The 24,493-nt window shown below is 43.1% G+C and overlaps 1 protein-coding gene across 1 annotated transcript; it reads right to left on the bottom strand.

The window, feature by feature from the left end:
* Window positions 1-99: 99 nt before the first annotated feature.
* Window positions 100-23,878, bottom strand: CLDN34 (claudin 34). Its single transcript, XM_080376931.1, has 3 exons — window positions 6,616-23,878; window positions 1,406-4,091; window positions 100-551 (listed from the first exon to the last, which is right to left on the bottom strand). The coding sequence occupies exon 1, from the start codon at window positions 20,977-20,979 to the stop codon at window positions 20,188-20,190; it is 792 nt and encodes a 263-aa protein (XP_080233057.1). The 5' UTR covers window positions 20,980-23,878; the 3' UTR covers window positions 100-551; window positions 1,406-4,091; window positions 6,616-20,187.
* Window positions 23,879-24,493: the final 615 nt, after the last annotated feature.

Raw genomic sequence — 24,493 nt, forward strand, 5'->3', positions numbered from 1 at the left:
GAAAGTGGGGAGGCCTGACTTTCATTTAATAAGTCTGTGCTCTGCCAAAGCAGCTAAATGTAAAATGTCCCCGTGTACCCCATTTAGAGAAGTCTACTGTAGAAGAATTGATACCTTTTATTAATACATTCTCATTTAGATGTATTTAAATGTTTGGTTAATTTTAATTTTGGACTTGTCTACCCATAAATTTGAAATATCTAATGAAACCTGTTCCTGGCAGTTCAGACTAAATGTGGAGGTCTGGCTTTAGGCAGGGCCATGGCATCAGAAGTCCTGCTATGTTATACAGCTGACAGGAAGGTTAAAATTAAAGCCATTCTGGAGGGCACACCTTCAGGAGACAGCTTAATTCTCTCCTTTTTCACAAATCATTGTCATTTTTTTCCATGCAAATTACTTGGCCTTCAGTATCTTCTCTCATCCTGTGTGAAAAGCACTCGTGCATTTCAAAATCTTTTGAGAGTCATATGTGGCAGCTGAATTTCCCTCCCAGAGTTTGGAGCTTCAACCTTCGCTTCCTCTATTAACCACAAAATGCAGAGCTGCCTCTTTAAAAAGAAAAAAACAAGGTAGGGAGCATAGCTTGCTGTGATTTTTATGTTCTTTCACATTTTCCTGCCACACTTCCTTTATTGTTGTCTGTCATTAGGATAATTGTAATTTCATCTGGCTTAGACATCTGTCATTTTGTTTATCTTTTCTGTACCATACATACCAACAGCACAGCGTAAGTAACAACAGTAGAAGAGTGTTTATGTTAATAACAACAAGCATACAAGGAATTGTTCTATGTCAGGTGCTATCTTACAGCATCCCGTTAAAAGAATAGATTACCAGTGAACACTAAACACCTGTTTTTTTACATTCTTTAGTAAATGACTAATGTTTACATACAAAGAGAAGGTGATCTCAATTGCAAGCAGTAGCAGCTGGCAATCCCATTGCCAAATCCTTGCAAATGTTAGCCAGTTAGCAAAACCAACAGTTTTCTGTTCATGAACTCCAACTGTCAGTTTTATTTGTTCGCAGCTAACTGAAATATTACCTATGTATATAGGATTGCTAGCCAAAGACCTTCCCACAGCTGGTTGCTGGCACCAAGTATGCCCCATGGATCAGTACCTGAGGTGGCATGATGACAGGATTTATCTTGATAGAAGACTTCACAGGTTATCAGAGAAAGAGTAGAAAGATCCTGTATGTAAGCAAGGTGAAGCCATACAGGGTCCTAGAGGAGGAACAAACCCTATTTCCTGCCTGGCTGGGATGGAGGGCAGGCGGAAAGGAGGAGGAAAGGAGATACTTCCATTGTTTACAACAGAATAGAAATTCCAGCTCGCAGACACTGAGAAGCAGAGGCCTGAAAAGACGTAATGACATTCCTTCTGCCTCACGTGCTCACCTCCAACTGGTCTTTGAGAATCATTTCCATAAATACCTTCCAGGAGGAGAAGCTGAAAAGTATTCCTTATGCACGGAACATGAGCATCTGAACAACACACATTTCTAGAGGGAAGAACATTTCATTGACATGAAAACCAAGGTAGCACACTACACTGTATTCAACAGACACCTCTAGTTTGGAGGTAAACAAATTTTCCATATTCCTACCCAAGCAATGCCAGAGGCAGAGGTCTGATTCGTGAACCAAAGCCTCCAATTTGCCAGCTCCTGGTACTGCAAGTTAAAAGCCAGCACAATAACCAAAAGGGAAACCAGCTATCTTTTCAAAGGAAATCACTTCTATTACAAGGAAACATTCAGAAGTCTTTATGAAAGCCAGGTAGACAAGCTGATTCTTGCAGCAGCACTGAAGTAAAAACCAATGCATTAATTATTATCATTATATACATGCCAATTAAAAGTAAACCAATTTAATTACTAATATTGATTGTGGGGTTTTATTTCCCGATTGTAAGAAAATAAAGTCTTTTGAATGTGTTTGCAGTATCGAACACAGTCTTACAAATTGTTCAATAGGAACTTTACTTGTTCATATCCATGAAGTTGCTCGCTCACAGGACATGTATTTTGGTAACCGACGCATAACTGAAAATTATGAGCAAAGAATGTAGGTTGTACCTGTTTCATGGTTCTGTCGTTTTAATTCAGCATTTCATATTATATGTTTTGTCATCTTTCATATAATTGTATTTACTGAAAGCTGTCTATACATAGGTCTAAAATATTTTTCCAGAATTAATGTTACTTCAGGTTCCTCCTTTCCATCTCAATCTGTTTTGGAACGCAGACCAAGTCTGAAAATTTCCAGCCAGAAAAAATGTTTATGCTACTAGGCAGGGCACAATACATACCTATGTATATGCAAACACTCCCCTTGCTGCACAGCACTGCCATTTCTTTCCAGCTTTGTAGATCTTTATTAGAAAGTCGATTTATGGATAATGCTTATCCAAATGAGAGCTGTCATGACAGCATCTGAGTTAAATTAGGTGTAGCACCATTCATTTTCTGTGCAGTATAAGTCCTGCATAGCTAGTTTTTGCCTTCTGTTTTGTATTAACTATCAATGTTACCTGCCAAGGAGTTTCCCTTATTGAAACCAGTTGAATTTTCAGTTTTTCGTTTGGATAAAACCCTGAAAGCTGGAATGGAAGGAAAGTTAAAGACTTAGGTGTCCAATACTGACTTCCAGTCAAAGAATAAAAAAGAAGAATCTGGTCAAAAGCAGTTGAGCACCAATCACCCTTAAATCTTTTGAAAAAATCCCAGCCCTGTGTGTTTGAGTGTAGTGTACTATGCTGTTAGCCTCCTCTCCCAGCTTCCTTAAATCGGTGTGGAATGACACCAGCTCAAGTAGCACACGTTTAAATGGTAGAGCAAAGGGCAACTTATTACCTGTCTTTGATAGTTATGTCTGCACAGTTGTGTTCCCTTAGTTCTGTAATATCTAATTATATAAATCCTTCTGAATGTTTATCATAGAGTTTCAAGTGGATGTCATACTCTGCTACCCACATACTTTAATACTTTTAAACAGCCTTAAAAGTAGAGAGGATATTCAAAAATCATGTGTTTCCTACCTGGTCAAGGCTCTTCCTAGTTGTGTCTGTGAGAGAACCACAAGTTATTTTTAAATAAAGAGCTTTATTTTTTTCTTTCTATAAATTCTCCAAAGGAAGGAAGTCTTTACCAGAAGACTCCTCAGGTTGGTTTCCTTTTACTGGCATAAGAAATGTCATTTGATGGTTTGCCTTGAAACTGAATCTAAACGTCAGCGCCTGTCCAGGCCCTCCTCCAGACTGACTTATCCACCAAAATAAAATGTGAACAACCTGAAACATTTGTAAGAGTTTGGCATGTGATACACAGTGTGTTTCTCAGGACACAGTTTTTGTAATGTCTGCTTTCCTGAACTGCCAGAGATGTGGCAGCGCTGTGGAGGGCAGATTACCAAACAATGTCAAACACCAGGAAAATTAAAGAGACAAAGGAGGAAAACCTCTCCAGCAGTAGGAAACTGAGGTCTTCAGAAGACAAAGATCGTCCTTCTGCCTTAAAAACTGAAAAAAAGTCTTTCACAATAATCTTAATTATTTTTGCCACAGTAGTATCATTTAATCATAAAAAGAAGAGCTGCTGTAAAAGAACCATATCCTTTGTAGCTACATCAATAAATTATTGTGCAAGTGACTCTTCCAGCCCAGGCTGCAGTAGACAAGAGTGGTCTAGCATGTTGCCATACTCAAGTGCAGTTTCCAGGAAAACTAAAACAGGACTATGGTATGGTGCTGTTCCTGCACTAGGCCTGTGCCTCTAAACTTCATTGCCAGTGTAAACAAAGCAGAAATTTTGTTATACGTAAACTTAATTAATGTAAATATAAATTTAATAAACATACATTAAACATTATATCTAAATTTAACTCTGCCCTCTGATAGACACATAGAGCAGTACCTTCTCTTCTAATATGGAAATCTGCATTTTTTCAAGTAACACTAACATCCTCTTACCACACCAGAGTAGCACCATGCAGCGTGGGAACAGCGCGAGCACCCCAGGGGGGCTCCAGCTCAGTACAGCACGCCAGCATCGCAGGGTTCAGCAAGCTCCGGGGTCTGCGTTCTCTGTAACGGGAGTCAGATGAGTTTCTGAAATTGGTTTTCTGGAAATTCTAGAACTTCAGAGTCGGTGGAATAGGACAAAATTTATCGGTGTGTCAGAAAAAAAGCTGTTAAGGAAGCAGGGGCACCTTTATTCCCCTTCCTGCAAATCCTAAATTTGGCCTCAAGAAACACTTTGTGAACATCAGTAGTAAAAGATGTCGCTGTGTTCAAAAGAAAAAAAATACAGCTGAAGTTTGTTAAACTATGTAATGTTTTGCAGGAAAAATGGTTTACTGAATAAATACAACTAATATACATCGCACTATACCCAAACAACACGAGGGATGAGGAGGGGGGGGGAAGGTACTAATGAAATGACAGGTATTGTGAGAAAAAGGGCCGAAGGGATGTAGGGGCTTTATCGCACCTGTCGTGCACCCAGGGCAGCGCCTTGGCCACGCACCCCCCGAGCCACAGCGCTGCAGGTCACCGGGGCACCCGCCTCTCCCGCACGGCTGCGGCGGGGGTCCCTCAGCCGCCCTACGAGCCTCCCCTGGCCGGGCAAGTCCTCCGGCCCCCCGGAGCACCGGGGAGCGGCAACCCCTGAGAAAGAGCCCGGGGTGGGACCCCCCGGCGCCGCTCGCTCTCCGCATGGAGCATCCCCCTCCCCTGCCGCCCAGAGCCGGCCCCGGCGGCCGTGTGCCTACCTGGGTGCCAGCCTCCCTCCACCGCTCTCCAGCTGGCCCGAAGACACGGCTGCTTTGCTTCCCGTGTGGGCTCTGCTGGTTCGCCAGGCCTGGGACAGGGAGAACGAACCCACCGCAGGGCTCCCCGCGGTGCGCGGTGCAGCTTCAGGGCTTGCTTAAGGTGCCTGCCGCGGGGGGGATACTGGCAGGGCCGCCTGCCCACAGCCTGCCTCGCCGGGCGGGGAGTGCCCAGCGCCGCGCTGCCGCCGGGGGGGGGCGCTGCCGCCGGGGGGGGGCGCTGCCGCCGGGAGGGGGCGCTGCCGCCTGGGGGGGGCGCTGCCGCCGGCCGCTGCCCCGGGAGCGGGAGGCCCGGCCCGGTGCGGCGCAGGGCCCGGGCGCCCTCTGGCGGCAGCGCGGCGCTGGACCCACCTCCAAGGCGCCGGGAGGTGGCCGCGCCCCCGCCCCCGCCCCGGGGTTTTTGGGGGACGGGAAGGGGGCAATAAGCCATGTGGCCCCGCCAGCGGGCTCAGTGCCGTGCCGAGGCCACCTTAGCGACCCGCTGCGCTCAGAGACCTGTCGACTGAAGCGGGGGCCGCTGAGGACCCCGCGAGCCCCTGGCATTTACACTACATCCCCTCCACAGGCTTCCCTCCCAGACCTGTCTATTTTTCCTGAACATCTCCCTACACATGGCTTGACGCTGCTTGAAGGAAGGCTTTGCTTTCTCCGCCATAGATCCCCCCTCAAAGGCCACCCTAGGGTGCCCCGGGCCACCCCCTGCCTTGTTTCACAGGCGATGCTGCGGGCTGGCTGCCCCCACCGCCACTTGCCGCACAAAGCCCCGCATGCCAGGGCAGCCTTGGACTCTGCGGCTGCTGCTGCTCCTGCCTTGTTTCTGCTTTGGCTCATCCTTTGTGACCATGAGTGTGGTTATTGTTCCAAACAGAAGTGCCGTACGGAAGGAATTGTGGGTTCACTGCGAATTGTGGGTTCATTGCCACCGTCAGCTCCCAGACAAACCCTGGAGGGACATCCCAAACAAACAAACCAACCCACCCTTCTGGAAGTTCCTTTGTGGGAGGAAGAAGACCCAGGGGGTGAGTTTTGGGAAATCTTTGTCACATTAACGCTTTTGCTTTGCCTCAGAGTATGTTGGGACCACATGGGACATGAGATAACCAGGAGTAGGTGCAAAACTTCCAGATGCAGGCATGCACAGCTGAGAGCAATGGCCATCTGCTGGAGTCACAGCATCATGGTGCGTGAAGGAGATGTTGATGGGCCACATGGGAGCTCTGAGGTGCTGTCACAACCTGCAGAGAACTGCAGCCCTGAGTATCTACCAGTGTGGCTGGTCAAAGCCAAACTCCAAACCCTCTGCATTCAGATAACAGGAGTGAGATGCTGATGGGATCACAGGAGTGTGAGATGTTGATGGGATCGTGACACTTTTGCTTTCTGTGGCTGCCTGAGGGTGAATCCCTTTTAAAGGCATAACCACGCTCACCAACAGAATTGCAACACCCACTGCCTCTCTGAAAACATAGGGTATATCATCTGGTACATATTTAGTAACTTTTCTGATTTAGCTTTCTCAAAAATTAAGCAAGATTACACTTACCAAAACCTCTCTGCAATACAAAACAATGGTGCTATTCATATATGACGTGTATGACTTTGCACTGACCCACACATTTACAATAACATGTGCCATGTTCAGGGTATGTCAGGGTAATTACTCATGTGTCCTGGTGCCCACCTGCTGAACTCCCAGCTGGTTTTCTTAATGAATCATTGGCAGGTGCGTACCTCCTCTCCCAAGTTCATTTAAAGGCAAGAAAATGGAGTTCTAAACGTACCTCTTTTTCCTTTATTATGAAGACCAGGCTCGTGACTTGCTGCAAAAACAAGTAAGCAGGTACAATGCGCTCACAGCCATGCTGCCTAAGGTTCCTTGTGTCCTCTTCTCCAGCCTCCTTGCACATGCACTTGGGGCACCCTGAAGAAACCACAGAATCATACTGGCAATGCACAAAACCACTGTAGGACAATCCCTTTCCAGACAGACAAAGATTACTATTAAATTTTTCTAATCCTTGTACATTCTGAAAGGTGAGAATAAACACAGATTTGTGGTTGTGGACATATACATGCGTTAAGCCATGGAAAGTAAAGCTAGCCTAAAAACCTGCAAATATTTGACATGGCCATTGTGGACAATATTTCCCTATCCCAGTCTTGGCGAGTTCACTCATTTGATGACATTTCTCAGATTTGCAGTCCTTGCTTCTAAAGAACACTAGTTTCTTGTGCCTTTAAATGTAGGATTTGCTTACTTTTGTCTGGTGCCATGACAAATTTAGGCATCATTCTGCTTCCCAAAGTGTGGGACATTAAGAGGTAGAAAGTCTGCACATGAACCAAACATCATCAAGAAAACAAACACCTAGCCTTTCTTTCACTTTTTAAGACCTTTTTATTTTTAATAAATGAATAACTTGACAGAGAAGGCAGCAGCTGAAAATAAGTACCAGCTGTGGAGCTAAACAATTCCTCACATCACTATAGCTTATGACTTTGTCAATCAATAGTAATATATTATTTTCAAAGACAATTTAATGAGATGCTGAGTCTAAAATGTGAAATACCACCATCCATTAACTTTAATGATGTAAAGGCATTCAGTCTTCTAGTGTTCGTACATGCCCAGAGGTATCAGATTGGAATTTGGTGAGGTCAGGCCAAGTGTGGCCTCAATAGGGGATAATATCCTGCAGGAAACAGTAGGAGACATAGCACTCACTAGAGGACACCCAAAGCTAATTTCTCTTCCCAATTATACAGGTGCAACACCTGTGTTACAAGTGACAGGATTTGCTTACCCACACTGTAGATATATTTGAGTGTGTAATGTAAAGACCTTTAATAAAAGCAACAGGTAAGAGGCCAAAACTTTTTAAAGCCTTTGAACAACACATGAGGTGCCATTCCATCTTCTGCCAAGCACGGATATCCTTCACTTTGTTATTCGATTTCCAGAGATTTTATGCAACTCCTGTTTTAAAGATGCAATTTGAAACTGGCTAGCCAAACTAAAGGTAAAGATTTTCTACATTAATTGCTGAAACATCCATGATAGCCCTTACATATGTACAATTTTGCTATGGAAGATATCTGACAAAAATATGAGAGAACTTGGTCTCAGGTTTTTATTGCAACAGTTGTTTTGAAAATGCGAGATACTTCACACAGACAGTCCCAGAGCAACTATCAGTAACAAATACTTTCTCTGAGCACCATGAGTCAATTGATAACCCAGAGCTACAAGGAGGATTGGCTTGTTATGAGTCGAGAGAAAGTTGTTGTTGTTGTTTGCTAGAGCCCCAAACCCCACATTTAGACTATTTTTTTTTTATTGGTAGGTTGTACCCTCTAAAAAAAAAGTGCCGAAGATTGTGAAGATCCCGCTTAAGAATGGCATAACAGGAAAAATGAAATCAATATAAACATCATTCCCAGCTTCCTGAGGAGGAACCCTCCTCCTGGGCTGGAAAAGAATTTGAATTCAGGAGAAAAAAAATGCCCTGATTTTTAACTACTAATTGAACTGGAGATTAATGGCATTAAAACAGCACTGCTGGCAATGGTGTTTAGAATTCCTCTCACTAGACAAAATGAAATATATTTCTGAAAACCTTTGTTGGAGGTGTTCCACAGAACAAAGAAGCCCAAGCATATCGCTGCCATCTCCATGGCAGCAGCTAGCACAGGGTAGTTTAGGTTGGCAGTAATTTCTGTAGAAGCAAGAGGATTACAACACAAATGACAAAAACTTTTGTAAGAGTTCTTTCAAATAATGTGAAGCTTTCCAGAGTCTGAACCATAAAACATCCACAGATGAGCTGAAAGTGGCATCCCCAGTATATCAGTTTCCATTTTATAGGAAGCACTAATGCTATACACAAATCCCGCCCTAACATACAGGAAGCTGTTCCAATTAGGTGATATAAAAAATGATGGGCAAGGAATTTTTAACCTGAAGGTGATCAGCTATTGTCGCATTTTTGTTGGGTTTGATATTGGCCATGCAGAAAACTAAACGTTCACTGAAGAACCCTTTTGAAGAACCCTTTTTTTTTTTTTTTTTTTTTTTCAATGAGTGTGAATTTACAGAAGGAAAGATCTGAATTCTGGGGTGAACCAAAGTCTAAGCTGTGCTTTTTGTGTCATGCAAAAGCTTTGATGAATTCTGTATTGAGCAGGAGCCCAAGGCTTTCCCGGCCAGGTAGGTAACACCTGCTAAAGCCCCATTAGACTCTAGAAACATTATTTATCCACACCCCTGGAATACCCCAAAACACAGCAGCTGCAGATAGAGCACATTTGAACTCTCATCAAGTGGATCCAGCCTCTCACAACATGCAGTGACAGCTACTTAATCACCATTTTCAATCACAAGAGCACATTTCTTTTAAAAGCGAGTAACCTGGGTTCAGGGCCCTCCTTATCTTGAGCAACAAGACAGGTCTGTGGTTAGCACTGCTGATCCCCCAGCTGTGCAGCCAAGCTTTTCTGTATGATCAAAATCTTGCATTATTCTTTGCCCCTGGGTGACCCAGTTTCAGCAGAAGGAACAGAGGAATAGGGTGTCCCCAGAAGTTCCAGGCGTTTAACTCTGTGTGGTATTTTGCTCTGTGCATGGGATGTGAAGGTAGGTTTTCTTTTCCAATCTGATTAAAGAATATGCTGAATTTTATTCTCATTCACTGTGCTGGGAACAAAGTGGTAAAACCTGAGGATGCTGGGCTTCTGAAATTCACATTAGAGCACATTAACCTGTAAGCATCCAAACTTCTGTCTGAAATTGGTATCAACTTATTCCTCCTCCCAGCTCAGGTCTCCAGCAGGTAAGCCAGAGGAATAGTTTCAGGACCTTGTAGCAATGATGAATTATTGCTTTGTTTCACTCTAGTGGGCTGTATCTATAAAAAAATCCTGAGAATACTGTCCTAAGGTTTTAACTTAGATACTTAAGCAGAAATCTTTAATTTATTTAATCAACATTGAAATTGTTATGTGTCGAGTAGCTAAGGATGGTTGTTGCAAGTCAACAGCACTGCAATTGCATCTGTGGTCTAAAACACTGACCAAATTATTTTAAGACGAATCTTTATCTTTTAACAATTTTGCTTAAATTCATAAGAAAGAGACTTTCTTTTATGCTTTTCATGGGAGTAGAGTTTCTGTCTCACTTCTGGTTTTAGGTTTTACAATTTCCTTCTGCAAGAGTTCCCAGGTTTGAATTGGTTATTTCTCTCAATAGTAACCTTCCAGCCTTTCAGTCTGAAGAAGTACAAATTAACCCATCAGAAATAATCCATTATAACCATAATAACCCATTATAAAATTAAAAAAGAAATAAAAAAGAAATAAAAAGAATTCATGCAAGAGAAGAAAAGTATTATTCGACAAGTGATCAGAAAAGAGGCTTCCAATAACTAGCATAGACATCACAAGTTACCTGGTTGTTTTTTTTTCCATAATCCCGTTGCGAGAAGGCAGAACTAAGGTTAGTAGAGTTTTTAAGCATATTTAATCTCCATGTATGTCTATTATAGGAAAAGACTCAGTTTCCTAACTAATGTTAATTGGTTTCATTATATGATGTCAGCTGATAATCTTTTTCCCAGTGATGATTTGGCAAAAAGGCAGCTTGTCCTAAAACCAAGCTGGTATCTGTAGCTGCTTGTTTGCTACTCACTCTTAATGGTGTTAAATCACTGATCCTTAGTTCAGCCGTCCAGGTGTTGTCTGAGCAATGCAAACAATTTTCTGAGGACTTCACAGACACAAATCCATCTCCCAACAGTTGTGTCTAGCATTGCACAGAGATTAGATCACTTACCACAGGAGCTGGGTAACAGCATTTTTGTGGTTCCTAATCCAGACTTTGGTCACCGATACCAATCTGCCAAAGTGGACTGATGCAAAAAAAAATGTGATTTGTGAAGCTTGAAAGCAGAAGCTCCTCCTATCAAGTCTATCTGATCTGCTGTAAATTGTTGCTGCTTTAAAAGACAAAAAGCTCTTTTTCATTGGGACTTTTTGCTTTTTGTGTTTACTCACCAGCACTGAATTCATCATTTGTAAAGGCTGTGCTAATGTGGGTTTCCTCTGCTGGCTTTCCAGTGACTGAGCAAAATTTCTCAAGGTTTTGTGCAAACAATGGATTAAACTGGCTTTGGGGTTAAATCTTCCTATTGCAGCATAATTCATCAGACTGCAGTGAATGGACAGAGAAAGCTATTAGTCGGGAGTGACTAGCATGGATATACCTTAGGAGGATGTTGGTCATCTAATATAAGATGTTGGCCATTAATTTACAAATCCCTGTAGCTCCGAAAGTTAATTTCCTGAGAAAGGTTTAGGCAGATGAGTACTAGCATGAGGACGGGAACTGCCGAGACTCATGTGTGCTGCAAAATATATTTTATATGTGTTATATAAATCTGCAGTCATTTGCACTCTCCACTGTCAGATGTACCTGCTCTAAGCTTTCCATATTTGAGTGCTGGGCCCTCAGTCAGCCATGAACTCACAGAGCAGCTAAATTGTCTCTCCGTGTAACTTATTCTTTTAGTCTTCCTTCTGAATCTGAATCCCTAAAGTAAAAGTGTCCATTCTCATTTTCTGAGTAGAAGACAATTTCAGGCTGAATTCTCCACAGGCAAAAAACATGTTTTCTGAACCTCCAACCAGATTTTATCCTCTGCTCATCCCTTTGTCAAATCACCTTCCTCTCGTCTTCCCTTTCTACTTGTCTCTTCTTCATTCACATTTTACTGCCTCTCTCACGTTTTCATCCTCAGTGACTCAGCCAGCTTTCTTCCCCTTTACCCCTCACAACCTTTTTTCAATAGTTCCTCTGTTTGGTGTTGCTCTTCTCCTCTGCCTCCTGTGGTTTGTCCTTCATTGGTCCGATGCTTGTGTGTTCTTTTGTCTCACTCTTGATCTCTGGTTGGCACTAGTTGTTTAGTCAAGAAAAAATCTTAGACCTCTTAAAGCATTAGAGTGGCCATTACAATAAGGGTGGGTTTAATTTAGGTCATTTAAAAAGAATTGGATTTCCTTGTCAGATTTTCTAGAAACAACATGATTTTCAAATAGAACAATGGGGTAATTTCCATGGTATGGAATTCAGATAATTTTCTTCAAACTATTTAGTTTTTCTTTAGTTTAAACCAAGCAGTTCTGGTGGCATGTCCTTCGGCAGTTACATTACATGTCACAGCTTAGCCTTTTAAGACTAAAATTAAAGAGCAATCTGCAAGATGCTTTTCTAAATTCCTTTTGACTTCCACGATCAGACTACTGTAAGGCTCACTTCTCAGGCTAAAAGACTGAATTCTCCCTTCACACTCAGGTTTTGGTTCTATCTACTCCAATGCACTTCGTATTTGTGACAACCTTTGAAACAGATTTTCTGAAGCACTGCTGCATCTCTGAGAAGTAAGCAATGCTTTCGTCAGAAGCAAGTTTTTCTGATCAATAATAACAATCTTCATATGACTGCTGTTTAAATGTTCATGTCAAAGCTTGTGAAATCTGTGTACAAAACTCCTCCTGGCATAGCCTATGGGTGATGTCAATGCTTTCTTCAAATGGATTGATGACCAACCTTTGGAAAGCAGGAGCAGCACCTGACAGCAGCCTCTGAGGCCTGGACTGAGCATGGCAGCTCAAAGGACCCTGGAGACACTGAAGGCTGCCACCAGCTTCGGTTACTGTCTGCATCGGCTTTCAGCATCACTAGGACTGTTTGGGAATCCTGGACTACTAGCGCACCAAGCAATGTTTACTATGTACAGCTGCAAAATGTAAGTCTCAGAACTCCTGGGTTGTCAAATGAAGCTATTTATTTATTTATTTATGAGATGTACTGGCAGATACAAAATTTTCTGGAAAATAGCAGCAAGAAGATAAGGTGTTAATGCTTTTGCAACTAATCACACCGATAGGTTCATGGGATATGCTTTCATGGTCTGGAATCACAGAAAGACAGGATGAACTGGCATGTGCTGAGCGCCTTCCTGCTAGAGGAGTGTTGTACCGGTCAGTTTGAAACCCTTACATTAAAAAGCACAGTCACTTCGACAATCTCATTTTATTCCGACCGTGGGTTAGAACATTTAAAGCTATGCTTAACCAGGGCTAATACCATGTCTGTCCTCCTGCATAATGCAGGCCATGATCTCTGATCTCTGTGTGAACTAGTGCAGATCAGTTCTAAACCAATGTTGTTAACAATAGCATCCTTTTGGTGCCTTTTGTTAAAGGCGCTATCGCTACAACAATTGATTACAGTAGGCAAAGTGCAATTAAACGAACACTGGATTTACACACCTCTGAAAAACAAAGCCCACCTGTGCAGGAGGTCACTTTAGAAATAACACTTGTCAGCAACACTGAAGTGAACTCAGCTATCCAACCGAGGCATAGCAATGTTTCGGAGTTAGTTAATAAGAAAGAATTCTTTGGGTGAAAATAATTTGTCGCATAGTTTATTTCTGTCCCCCTGAATTCAAACAGCAAATTATGAATGTCACTGAAGAGTCACGGCTGAACCCAGAGAGCTCCTTGAGCAGATGAAGTCACTGGGTTGCTATGTTTATCCTGTAGCCTTGCCTCACATTTCTCACAGGCATCTGAAGCCTGTATTATCAGAAGGATCCTTGGCATCCAGCACAATGGCATGTTTATGTTAGGGAAAGGATCCCACTCCCGAGGGTAGGACGAGGGCTGCAATCCCGGTAGGAGCAGCAGCACCGGCTTCCTGGGCCATGGGCTGGTGTGGGGAGAAGGGGAAAGGAGACACGGTGGCTGCGGGACAGAAGCTGCAGCTCACCGGAATTAACACACGCACGCCAGTGAACGTTTCCAACATCCCTCTAGCTAAGGAAAAGCTGATATGTGGATTTTGAGCACAACCCTTATAAATATTTCTTAGAACAAAGACTGTAGTTTTTTCCTAGTGCTTCCAGGATCATAGCAGCCAGCGAAAGCTTCTGAGCAACCAAGGTTTGCAGGGGGTAACGTCTTCACCGAGTCTGACTCTGTGACAGACCTTTATTCAAAAGTCCTGGAGACTCCACAGTGACTGCTCAAGTTTCCCAGTTCCCCCTGAGCAGCACTGGAGGAGATGATGGAGGTGTTGTTGGGAAGCCATGTTCGGTACTGCACGGGAGCTGATACCGAGCATCCAGCCCAGCATCCCTGATGCTGACCGGCTGAAGGTGGTACCAAACAGGGCATGGTCCAGGCACCTCTGTGAACTGCCACAGCCGTGCCATAGGCAAATGCAGCCAGGATGGATACACTTGGAGAAAAAAAGTGGTCTGGGCAGCACAATGGGGTTCAGCACACATGGCTGCTGCCTGAACACCATCCGTTGTGTCCCTGATGTCCTCAGTGCTGCCAAAGGACGCAGTTCCCATCTGAGTCGCTGCCATCAGGGAGGACTCTGCTGAAGCTAGCGTGGTTAGATGGGGCATGGTGGGCCCCCTCCCTGCTCTTTTGCAGCGTTGCCTTCTGCATCATCTACCTCTTTTTTCTTCTGCTTTTCTTAAGTTCATTTTGGCCTCTCTTTGAAACATGATTCCTGCTTTCTTTTTTGTCTTTATTTCCACATTTGACCCATCACTTGTTAGTCAGCCCCTCTGCCTGTTGTAATTTTTATTACATATTTATTACCAAGATGTCAATTAACCATAGTACATTTTTTTATAGCATCCTAGAATCTGCCTCTTTTTGCTTTCATTCCCCCTCTTTTCTTCATTCTTTTCCCTTGATGTCCCAGTTTTTCCCCCTTTGCCTTGCATGACACCAATCTTTTTCTGCCTCTGCTAGTAACAGCAAGGCAGTATCACACACCCAAGGGACTTCTGTTTCCCTGAGTAGGGCTTCAGAGTACAAAAAACCCCCAGTGGTTCAGCAGATCTATTTCAGTGCCTTCTGTGGCTCCCACCATACTAATCTTTAATGTCTTTATTGCCTTAACTTTTTGTCAGTTGATAGTGTCTTTATTGTACAAGTGGAGAAATGTCATACAGAAAGGCTATGCATCGGGGTTTACACGTATTTGTAATACTAAAGCTCAGCTGTGAGGTCCACTGAAATCAATTATTCTGTAAATCACATATGAACAGCTTAAGCTTTTCAGTAGGACTTCTGAAAGTCCAGTAAGTGGATGGCCACAATGTTATATGGAGAAATCACTAGAAATCTGACTTTAAGTGATTTCAAATTCATCCCAAGATCTAGTCATCTAGTCCTTTTTTTTTTTTGGCCATGGCTAGCTACGGGGTATTACATAGTTCTTTTAGAGAGAGATTAAACTTCTCCATATGGGCCAGTTTTATTCCCATACTTTCAAACTGCTATTCAGCCATAGAATTGATATTTCCAATCTCTTCCTCAGGCTATGAATGTTTCATTTCTACTTCTGTAGCCTTCGGGGGTTTTGAGCACTTGTGTTGTGCAAGGAATCTTTTCCCCCTCAATTTCAGTCCGCCAGCAGCGGCAATACAACAACGTAGTGGGTGCAATGCCTCGAGTTTCCAGTTTCTGGTATGCTTTCTCTCCTACATGCAATGTATTTCCTGAGGCCACGTGGGGCAGGCTGGATGGACAGGTACAAATTTTTCTCATCAGCTGATCTCAGGTATCTGGTAATATTTTGGCAATGCTAACTCCAAGCAAGATCAATTTTTTTACCTTTCCAAATTCATACCATAATGGATCTGCATATTCAGCTGCTGAAAATCAGCTTGCATGTGCAATAACCTTGGACAGTCAGAATGTATATGCTTTTTCAAAGTATCATTCTGGAAATTAACCTCACACTTGGCCTTTTCCACATATATCCCAAGAGAAAGGGGCTCAGGTGACGTGACGTTCTGTGAACTGGATCTTATCAGTGCATACTGTACCCCATTCCAGTTATGGGCTGGTATTTATTGGTTTTATAATTCTGAGATTAGGTTCACTTACATTTTCTTGATGGACATAGAGTTGGTTTTGGCGCAATATTTGAGAGCCAATATACTCCAAACCACCATGCTAATTATTGAACAATCATCTCACCTCTCTCAAGCAAGGGAAATAGAGTAAATTATTTGAGTAGTGGAAAGGGGAAAAATGTCAGCTGAAAAATATGTTTTTATGAGCCAATACTGGAACTGACAATGCAGATGTTGGCAAGAATGAAAGGAATCCCAGTTCAGTTTTGAAAAAGGTATATTTTCACAGAGAACATGTCTCTTCTGGGAACCTTTAATTTAATGTACATTGGTTTCCTATTTTAAGAAAACAATTTGCTGTTAAACACTATGCCAGCCAGACTTACATTTTTTAAGCAAAACCTCTTTGTCCTGAAGTATTTTAACGGCCTAAAGAGCAGGAAATTGCCTGTGACATTTCAGTTTTTCCATTCTAAGGGAAAAATGGTCCAAGGTCTAAAAATAGCTCTCTCCTGAAAAACACCCTCCTTCTCATGATTGTAATATACCATAAGCCATGTGACAACAAAGACATTTCTTTCTGAGCCTCGTGTTGTTTTTAATCAGCTAAATCGGCAATTAAGACTGTCTTCATGTAAAACTGCTGACTTGAATAAAATTTTTGTTTACTGACTTAACCCAACTAACTTGATGACCTACCCTGCAGTACAGTGTCTCCTGTTCCTCCCTCTTCCTTTACCTGAACACAAATTACGTTGGTCAAAATTGCATATTCACCTGGGGAGAAAATCTCAGTAGACTTTGTGCTATCAGCTTGTTTTGCTATGGGGCACTTGTCAGCTCCATCCGCTATTTGAGCATCTACCTTTGAGAGGAATATTGAATATATATTCATGCACATTTTGGTCTGCAGCCATGAACGAACAGGTGAGGTAGATAGTATGTATAAATAAGGTTAACAAAATGCATCATGTGGTAGATTCATGCCAAGGAGTATGTTATGGAGGTCAAAGATGTGTGCCTTATCATCACGTCTAGATACCAAGCAGAACTCAAAGGGAGTCTTGGTATTCAGATCATTCCCCCAGCAGTGAATTCAGACATGTGAGTGAATCACACGATACTTGTTTATTGTCAGCTCAGAAAAAATAAAGCAAGACTGGTTTATGTGTAGACTGAGGCCAGTGTGGAGACATTCCTAGACAGGGTGGAGCCCACAAGGCGAGCGGTGCTGTCGCTGGGGATGCAGCAGGTCCCAGTCTGCACTGAAGCCCAGACGGAGCTTCGCAGGGTGATCTCTTTAGTGGTGAAATTTGCTTAAGAGGTTCTTGCCCCTTATCTCTCTACCTCAAGGCCCCAGCCTCTCACTTCTGTCTGCATTACAGCTTGCTGCCTGTCCGCAACGGTGCTGCTACAAATGATTGTGGGGCCAGGCTATCGTGTATGTCCCTAAAGCAATCTAGGTTAAAAATAACCTTCCAAAAAAGTTCTGCGTTTTTGAGTTTTAAATCAAAACTATTTCAGCTGCTGAATTTTGCAGACAACCCTAAAAACACCTACACAAGCACAACCGACATGGTAACGAACTGACCTACTGAAAGGTAACTTAGCTTCTCAAATTCTAAACCAAACGTGTCATGACAGTATGCACAAAGAAACTATGCGTCCTTGCTGGTGAAAAGCGTGGGACCTTTACTTTCCTACAATACCAAAACCTTAATGAATGCAAACATTCACTAGGATTTAATGAATCACACAGCCTTGAGGGATCAAGGTTAGACAGGCTCGATCCCATTGAAATCAATGGAAGCTTTGCCTCTCCCTTGTTTTGAGCTAAGATATTTTTTTTTCTCCCATTTTTTCTTCAGGGAAGGACTGGGAGTTTTAATATAGCCTGGTATTTGACCATAGACTACATTTTATCATGTATCAACATGTGGCTAGCGATAGACTCCTGTATTAGAGACCTAGGCAGTACGGTGGGAAAGGATGCGAGGAGCTCCACCCAGACCACCCCTCTGTCCATAGGCTTGCTCGTTCTGGAGACTTCATTGCACTGTTTGTCTAAACTTATTTTTGACAAAATGTTATTTTAAAAATCCCACACATCTCCTTAGGTGATCTATTCCAGTGTTTAGCAGGGCATTTCTTCACCCCCCTAGCCTGGATGTGACGCACCACCCGTGTTTCATAGCCGCACATCTGGACAGATGAACAGAACCCCTGGTGGAAACAGCCATGGCAGCAACACAGACACTCGGTGCGTGTCAGGTGCTGTTTGTTCCTTTCTCTTTTAGCCAAGAAGAATAAATGTAAATCAAACCCAATGATTTAGTGAATATACCTATCAAATATAGCTGGGGTTATTGGCATTTTTGTGCATACATGAACTCAAAAAAAGTGGAACGATCAGTTGTTTTTGGTTAAAGTTCAAATTCCTTGCCAGGGAATATTGGTGGTTTATTAGTGTGAGGAAATGCTGGCATAAACACATGGATAGAACTTTTTTTCTTCCCTTACAACTACAATAAGATAAAATCTAGTATTATTGTAGGTCCTGTGGGAAGAGATAATATTTCTATTGACTGGCACATTTAAAAACAAAGTCTACCAACATTGTAAAGGACGTATAGCAGAAATCAAACTAGAAACAGCATATTATAAACAAGCTGTTAAATCACTTGCCTTCATTGGGACACCACTTGAAAGTGCTTTACAGCATTGTAAACAGTCAAAAGATAAATCCTTGCATCAGATGAAAAAATTACCAATGATGAGATAAGCTGCTGTCTCAGAAGAGACTGGAAGACTGGAGAGGAGAGGAAACAAAGGTCCTGCAGAGGTTCCATATAGACAGACAGCATAGCAAAGTCAAGACTGTGTGGGAGAGGTGGAGGAGAAGTTGGACTGCTAGGACAAGTTGAGATAGTAACGGTCACAAGCAATAAGACCTGCTTTGCTGGCAATTTAGCTTTTCTTGTAGTGTACAAGAATTTTTGTTAAATTTTCTTTTCCCTTTTCTCTGAATCCATGAGTATTGTAGAAAATGGAGGACAATTAAAAAAGTAAAAACTAAATTACTTAGATTTCTGCAGCTTTTTTTTAAAAGTTTAGTTAACTTTTTGAGGAATCTGTTTTCAAGACATCATCAGCTTGTCAACACTGTTTACTCATTCCTCTCAATCTATTTATTTATTTATTTATTTATTTATTTATCTATTTATTTATTTATTTATTGTAATCGCCCTTGTTGCAGCATTTGGGACATCTCTCTCTCTCACACACAGCACTTGCATATAAAATGCCACTTAAATGACAGGTTAACTTCACCTGGTTTTGTCTAGCTTAGGTGAAGTTTGGTGGTGTATACTAGAATTAGCAAATGTATTTTTACAGGTTTACAGTTAATAATTGTATTATTACAACCATTACAGTAAGTTAAGAGAAGCAGGTTTTTAGGGAGCATGTCACCTCCCAGCCATTCTAGGCATCTGTTTGGGAAAAGGCTGTCTTAGTCTCTATGTTGACTGTAAACGGAGCCTGAAGAGACCAGTTTAGGTATAGACGTCCACATCAGATGAATCATACCCTGAAAGTTGTGCTGAATATTCCCGGTTACTGAGAGCACTGATTTTGACAGCAGTTTTGTAATAACTTGTAGGAGTTGTTTCCGGCTTTTGCAATACCTTTGGGTTTGGTGAAGTGTCTGATGAAGAAGCAAACACTTGCAGACTTTTTGGCTCTGCCTAAGTGAGGAACTAAGAGCGCACCTTGCCCACAGGCAAACATGTTGCAACATAAAATGCAGATAGCTTGAAAGAAAAATAGAAGCATTAAAGACACAGCTCTTTACATGCCCTAGAGGAAGAGGAGAAACTGGGAAGACCTTTGTAAGATAATTCAGGGAAGACTTATTTGACACAACCATGATGACACTCATGTTATTGGTATTAAAAGTCCTGACTTCTTACAAAACATACTTTGCTACAGATGTAATTAAATAAAGGGCAAAATAGTTTAGTACCAACAAGGAAACAAGTTCACATGTAACACGTGTTATTTCACATTTTTCTAACAGGGCAGTTAATTCAGAGCCAGCTCTTTGAGGATGGTTAATATCTTACACAACAAATAAATTAATAATGTTAGTATATACAAAAGAGGACAACTGGTAAAATGTAGTCACAGTTGCTGCTCAACAGCAATTATCACAAAGATGAACCTCTGGTCATATGTGACAACTAAGGTGGTAATTCAGCTGGTTCATATAACAAAACAGTGTGGCTACTATAGACTAAAATTAAATTTTGCAGTTCCTTGACTATAAAATCACTCGTGCTGCTGTCCTTATCTCTTGACTAAGCTCTTGTTCTGAAACAGCATGGGGGGCTGGGGAGGGAAGGATTTATCCTGTCAGGATTTCATGATGGTGTTTGCGGTTACTGGGAATCTGTACGAAAGAGAAAAAGTCCCACTTAGCAGCAGGAGGATGACAGCTATAATCCCGATAGGAACAGCAGCACCAGCTTCCTGTGCCACTGGGCTGGAGGGCATGTAGTAAGAAGGAGGAAAAGCGATGCTCTGGTTGTGCATTACAGAATAGAAATTCCAGCTCACGGGAATCAGGACACAGAGACCAGCGAACATGTAGAAGAAGCCACCCACTAGGAAGAAAGGGGTAATGAGAGTTTTGTGAGTGATTCCCATATAAACATTTCTTAGAGCAAATATTGTGGCGGTCAGTCCCAGCAAGCCCATGAACATGGCAATCATCAGGAGACCCTGAGCAGCATAAATTTCATGGGGGATGGAGGAGTCGTAGTCACTGAATTTATGGCAGAACTGTTCTCTGTAGCCAGATGAGATGTGAAGGTAACTGATGAAGCAGACTTTCCAAATCCCCACCCAGGCGATGCCAGAGGAGATGATGGTGGTGTTGTCCACGTGCCACACTCTCCATTCCACAATTCCCATTGAAACCGTGCACAGGATCCAGCCTACCGTACCCAGAGCGAAGGCAGCTAGCTGGAGGTGCGAGGTGCTCACCAGGGAGCTCATCCTCTGAAAGTCTACTCTGTTGCAGACACGGTTGTCATGTGAGGAGAGAGGCCCTGGAAAGAAACAGTATAAAGTCACAAAGCCAATTATAGTTGGGGTGAACAGGTCAACCTGCTGGTGAAAAAGAAAAAGCAGGAGAGAATACATGTACAGAGGGAGGGTTAGGTAGTTGCCTTTCCTCAACTGTAATGATTTGTTGAAGTTTAATGTCCACAGACAAGTAACGTTTAGGTTTTAATTCTCTATATGTCATTGTATCACAAGGAGGAGTCTCTGATTAGCTCCCATTACATTCTCCTTTTTACATTCAGAAAAGGAAAAATGACATCTTTTCCCAAGTTAGTTTCTTCCTTGGTAATTAAACATTGTTATGGTTCAAAGATCCTTATACATGTTACGTATAACCTATCAGGAGCCCTAGGGTTACTGGCTAGTGGAAACTAAATCTAACACAATCCTCAGGATCCTGACTGTTGCAAGAGACCTTACACAGCAGCCGCAGGAGCCGCACTCCTCTCTTCTGGCAGCTGCGGTTTGGGCGCAGCAGCCCATCCTGAACAGGTGCTGGGTTTGTGCTGCCCTTACCCAGAGCTGCTGGGACCAGCGTCAGGCAGAACACGCCATCGTTCAGAGGCATGAGCAAATCCAGGCCACAAAGTCTAATAACAACCACTGAACTTCTGCCATTTTTAGATTATTTAATCGTGAGTGCATTAGCAGAAACACTTGAATTAATCAGAAGTGCAATGCTCTGTGCTGGGGCTGGAACCTGGATGGGATGCCATTGCTTTCCCACCCTCAGACTTTATAACCAAGACTTCTTCAGTGTTTTCCCTTTGCAAATCACTTGTTCATAACCTGCCCAGCTTCTGCAGTTCAAATCATCCTGATGCTGTGGTGGAAAACATTTTAGTCATTTAGCCTAGCAAAAGATTTTAGGTTTTCTTGCTGACTGTACATTCTGAGTGCAAATTAGGGTTTTATTCTAACAATAATAAAAAACTCCTATCAATTTCCCATGTCTTTTGTACAATCTTCTGAACAATTATAGTAATGATCTGTGATCAGAGAAGATGTGGCCTTGAATTTATTATGTAGATCTGAAAGTGTTTAGGGATCTTTATATTTTATAGCTTGTCTGAAATATCTTTTCTCCTGCTCCCATTGCATTCAAGACTGAAGAAATACTGTACCAAGTTCACTCTAGTAATAAGAAGATAGATCTGCAACTATGTTTTGTTACTAAAGCAGTAACTTCTCTCTTTACTTACCTTAAACTAACAGATTTGGTTGGTGATACAGTCTAGTTGCAAAAATCAGTCTGTGGAAATCTTAAATAAAAAGTATCTTTGTATCAGTATGGCCTTAAGCAAACACTCCATCTTCTTACACCGCTGCCTACTATATGCTTACTTCAGTCCTGAAGCTGATGCCAGTGGTAAAAGGATGGGACAGAGTGGTTTTTGACACCAGCTAAACACAGTAACATCTGCAGTTTTATCATTTCGGCACTTCAGAATTCATTTATGTATCTCCGATAGGACTGATTTCCTGTGGGATGTATTAGTTCCCATTGTTGCAAATGTACATTTCATCCTTTCCTGCATGGAGGAAATTGCTCTGGAATAGCCTCCTGTGTTTTTATCTACTTAAAACAAAACTGATTTATAAATGCTTTCTCAATCTGCTACATTATTTACAAAGTGGCTATAAACCCCCCTATCTAATTAATGGCTGTTACCAGCCCTACAGGAGAGCAGCCCCACAGGACAGTACGAATGGTTTTCTTCCTGTCCCAGTTCCACACCGAAACGGTGCCCTTTTGGTACGTGGCTGGTGACAGGACAATGCTAGACAGAAAAGGACATGACCCAAAGGAGCCCTGTGCTGACGTCCTTCTGCTTCTGTTTGAGTCAGCTGAGCCCACAGAGGCCAAACCTGAACCGTATTAAAATCCCATTTTGTGCAGAACCCAGATTTCTGTAACACTTTTCATATACATCATAAACATTCATTTAAACAACTTGCTGATTTCAAGGTCATAAAAGACAGGCGAGCAGCCCAACCCATGGCACCGAGAGCTGTTCAGAGTGTGATGTCAGTGTGTATCTTCATAGACTGAATTTACCCACTTGCCTGCTCACAGAATTAAACGAAATTGTATCTGTGATTACTGAGCCCTCTATCAAACCTTCATGTGCCAAGCTGCTTAGAGTGGTGTCCAGAACTGAATTATAAAATTAAAAAATAAGAGGAGTTCTCTTTTCCCTGTGAAATTCACAAAAAAAAAAAAAACAACGCAGAACAAGCAAACGTGCAGGGTACAAGAATTCAAGGCTTATACAAAATTTCTGAAAACATTGGAGAATAGCCAGCTAACAAAGGTGGGCTTTGGATGAGGTACCCAATGTCCAGACACAAAAAAATGCTTAGGTAGGAAATTATTCGTTTTGGCTCATTTCTCCACACCCTGGCCACTGGACCTTATTTGATCTAACGTGGTATCACTGACTTAGAGAAACATCAAGGTGAGAAAGAAGTACTTTTGAGATCGGTGATGAAATCAAATTGCAGTTCTCATACTTGCCCGGTTTGAAAAATCAGACAGAAGCCTATACTTATGACCTCATGGTATTAAGATTCAGCAAGAAAATAAGGAACAAAATATCACGGAGAAATAGTTGCAGGAATTTGCTTGCTGGGTGAGAACGTGCCAAAATTAAGCCAAAGGTCTAGTTTGTGGTTCCAGCCCCTATTGCTAATTAATAAACACGCTATGGGTTTTGCGGGTATCGTGGAAGGAGAACAGGTACGTATCACTTGCGGGAAGCATTGATTTGAGGGGAAGACTTTGGATAAAAACATGTTTAGTCTCGAGTGCGTGATGCAAACCCTGAGCCCGAGCCCTGCCGCGGGTCGCAGCGCCCAGGGGATGGGGACATCGCGCCGCAGGGGTCCTGCCGGGCCAGCAGCCGGGCCACGCCGTGTGCCTGCCAGCGGACAGCGAGCAGCGGGGACCCCCGGTTCCCCCCGGTTCCGCCCCCCCCGCCGCAAAGCCCCGCCGCCCGCCCGCAGCAGTAGGCCGGGATCGGGCTGCAGAGGGCGCCCCCCCCGGGCTGTCACCCGTCTCCGCCGCCGGTTCGCGGTGGGGCCGCGGGGCGGGGGGGGCGCCTGGCAGCGCCGAGCGGCCGGGCCGAGCGCAGCGCCGGGGTCCCGCCCCCCCCCCCCGCCCCCCAGCGCGGCCCGCGGTGGCCCCGGGCCCGGCCCCGGGAGGCGAGACCGGCGCTGAGCTCGGCCCCGGCACGGCAGCGACATCCCTGCGCGTCTGAGGGACAGGGGGATCCCTGCCGGAGGGATCGGACCCGCCGCTGACCGGCCATTTGCACCGAAAAGCGAAGAAGAGATTTTGTTAATAAAACCGTTCGGCCCCTGTGCAAACGCCCTTTCCGGCCTTCTAAGAGAAAACCGGGAAAGTTCACTCCCTGCACGTTTAGAGCTATATAAAGGGACAGAATACAGTTTACAGCCCAGATCACAGAGCAGGCTGTGCTAATGCATACAATATTGGCGTAATCTGTTGGCTGGTTTCATACTGTAGTAATTATAGAAATATTCTGAATTAATTTAATTAGTATAGTAAGATTACCTACATGGTCTGAAT

Source organism: Falco punctatus (genome assembly GCF_963210335.1).
Source record: "Falco punctatus genome assembly, chromosome: 2".
Taxonomy (NCBI): domain Eukaryota; kingdom Metazoa; phylum Chordata; class Aves; order Falconiformes; family Falconidae; genus Falco; species Falco punctatus.

Coding starts and splice junctions, on each gene's coding strand:
- CLDN34 (XM_080376931.1), bottom strand. CDS start 20,979: ATGTATTCTCTCCTGCTTTTTCTTTTTCACCAGCAGGTTGACCTGTTC.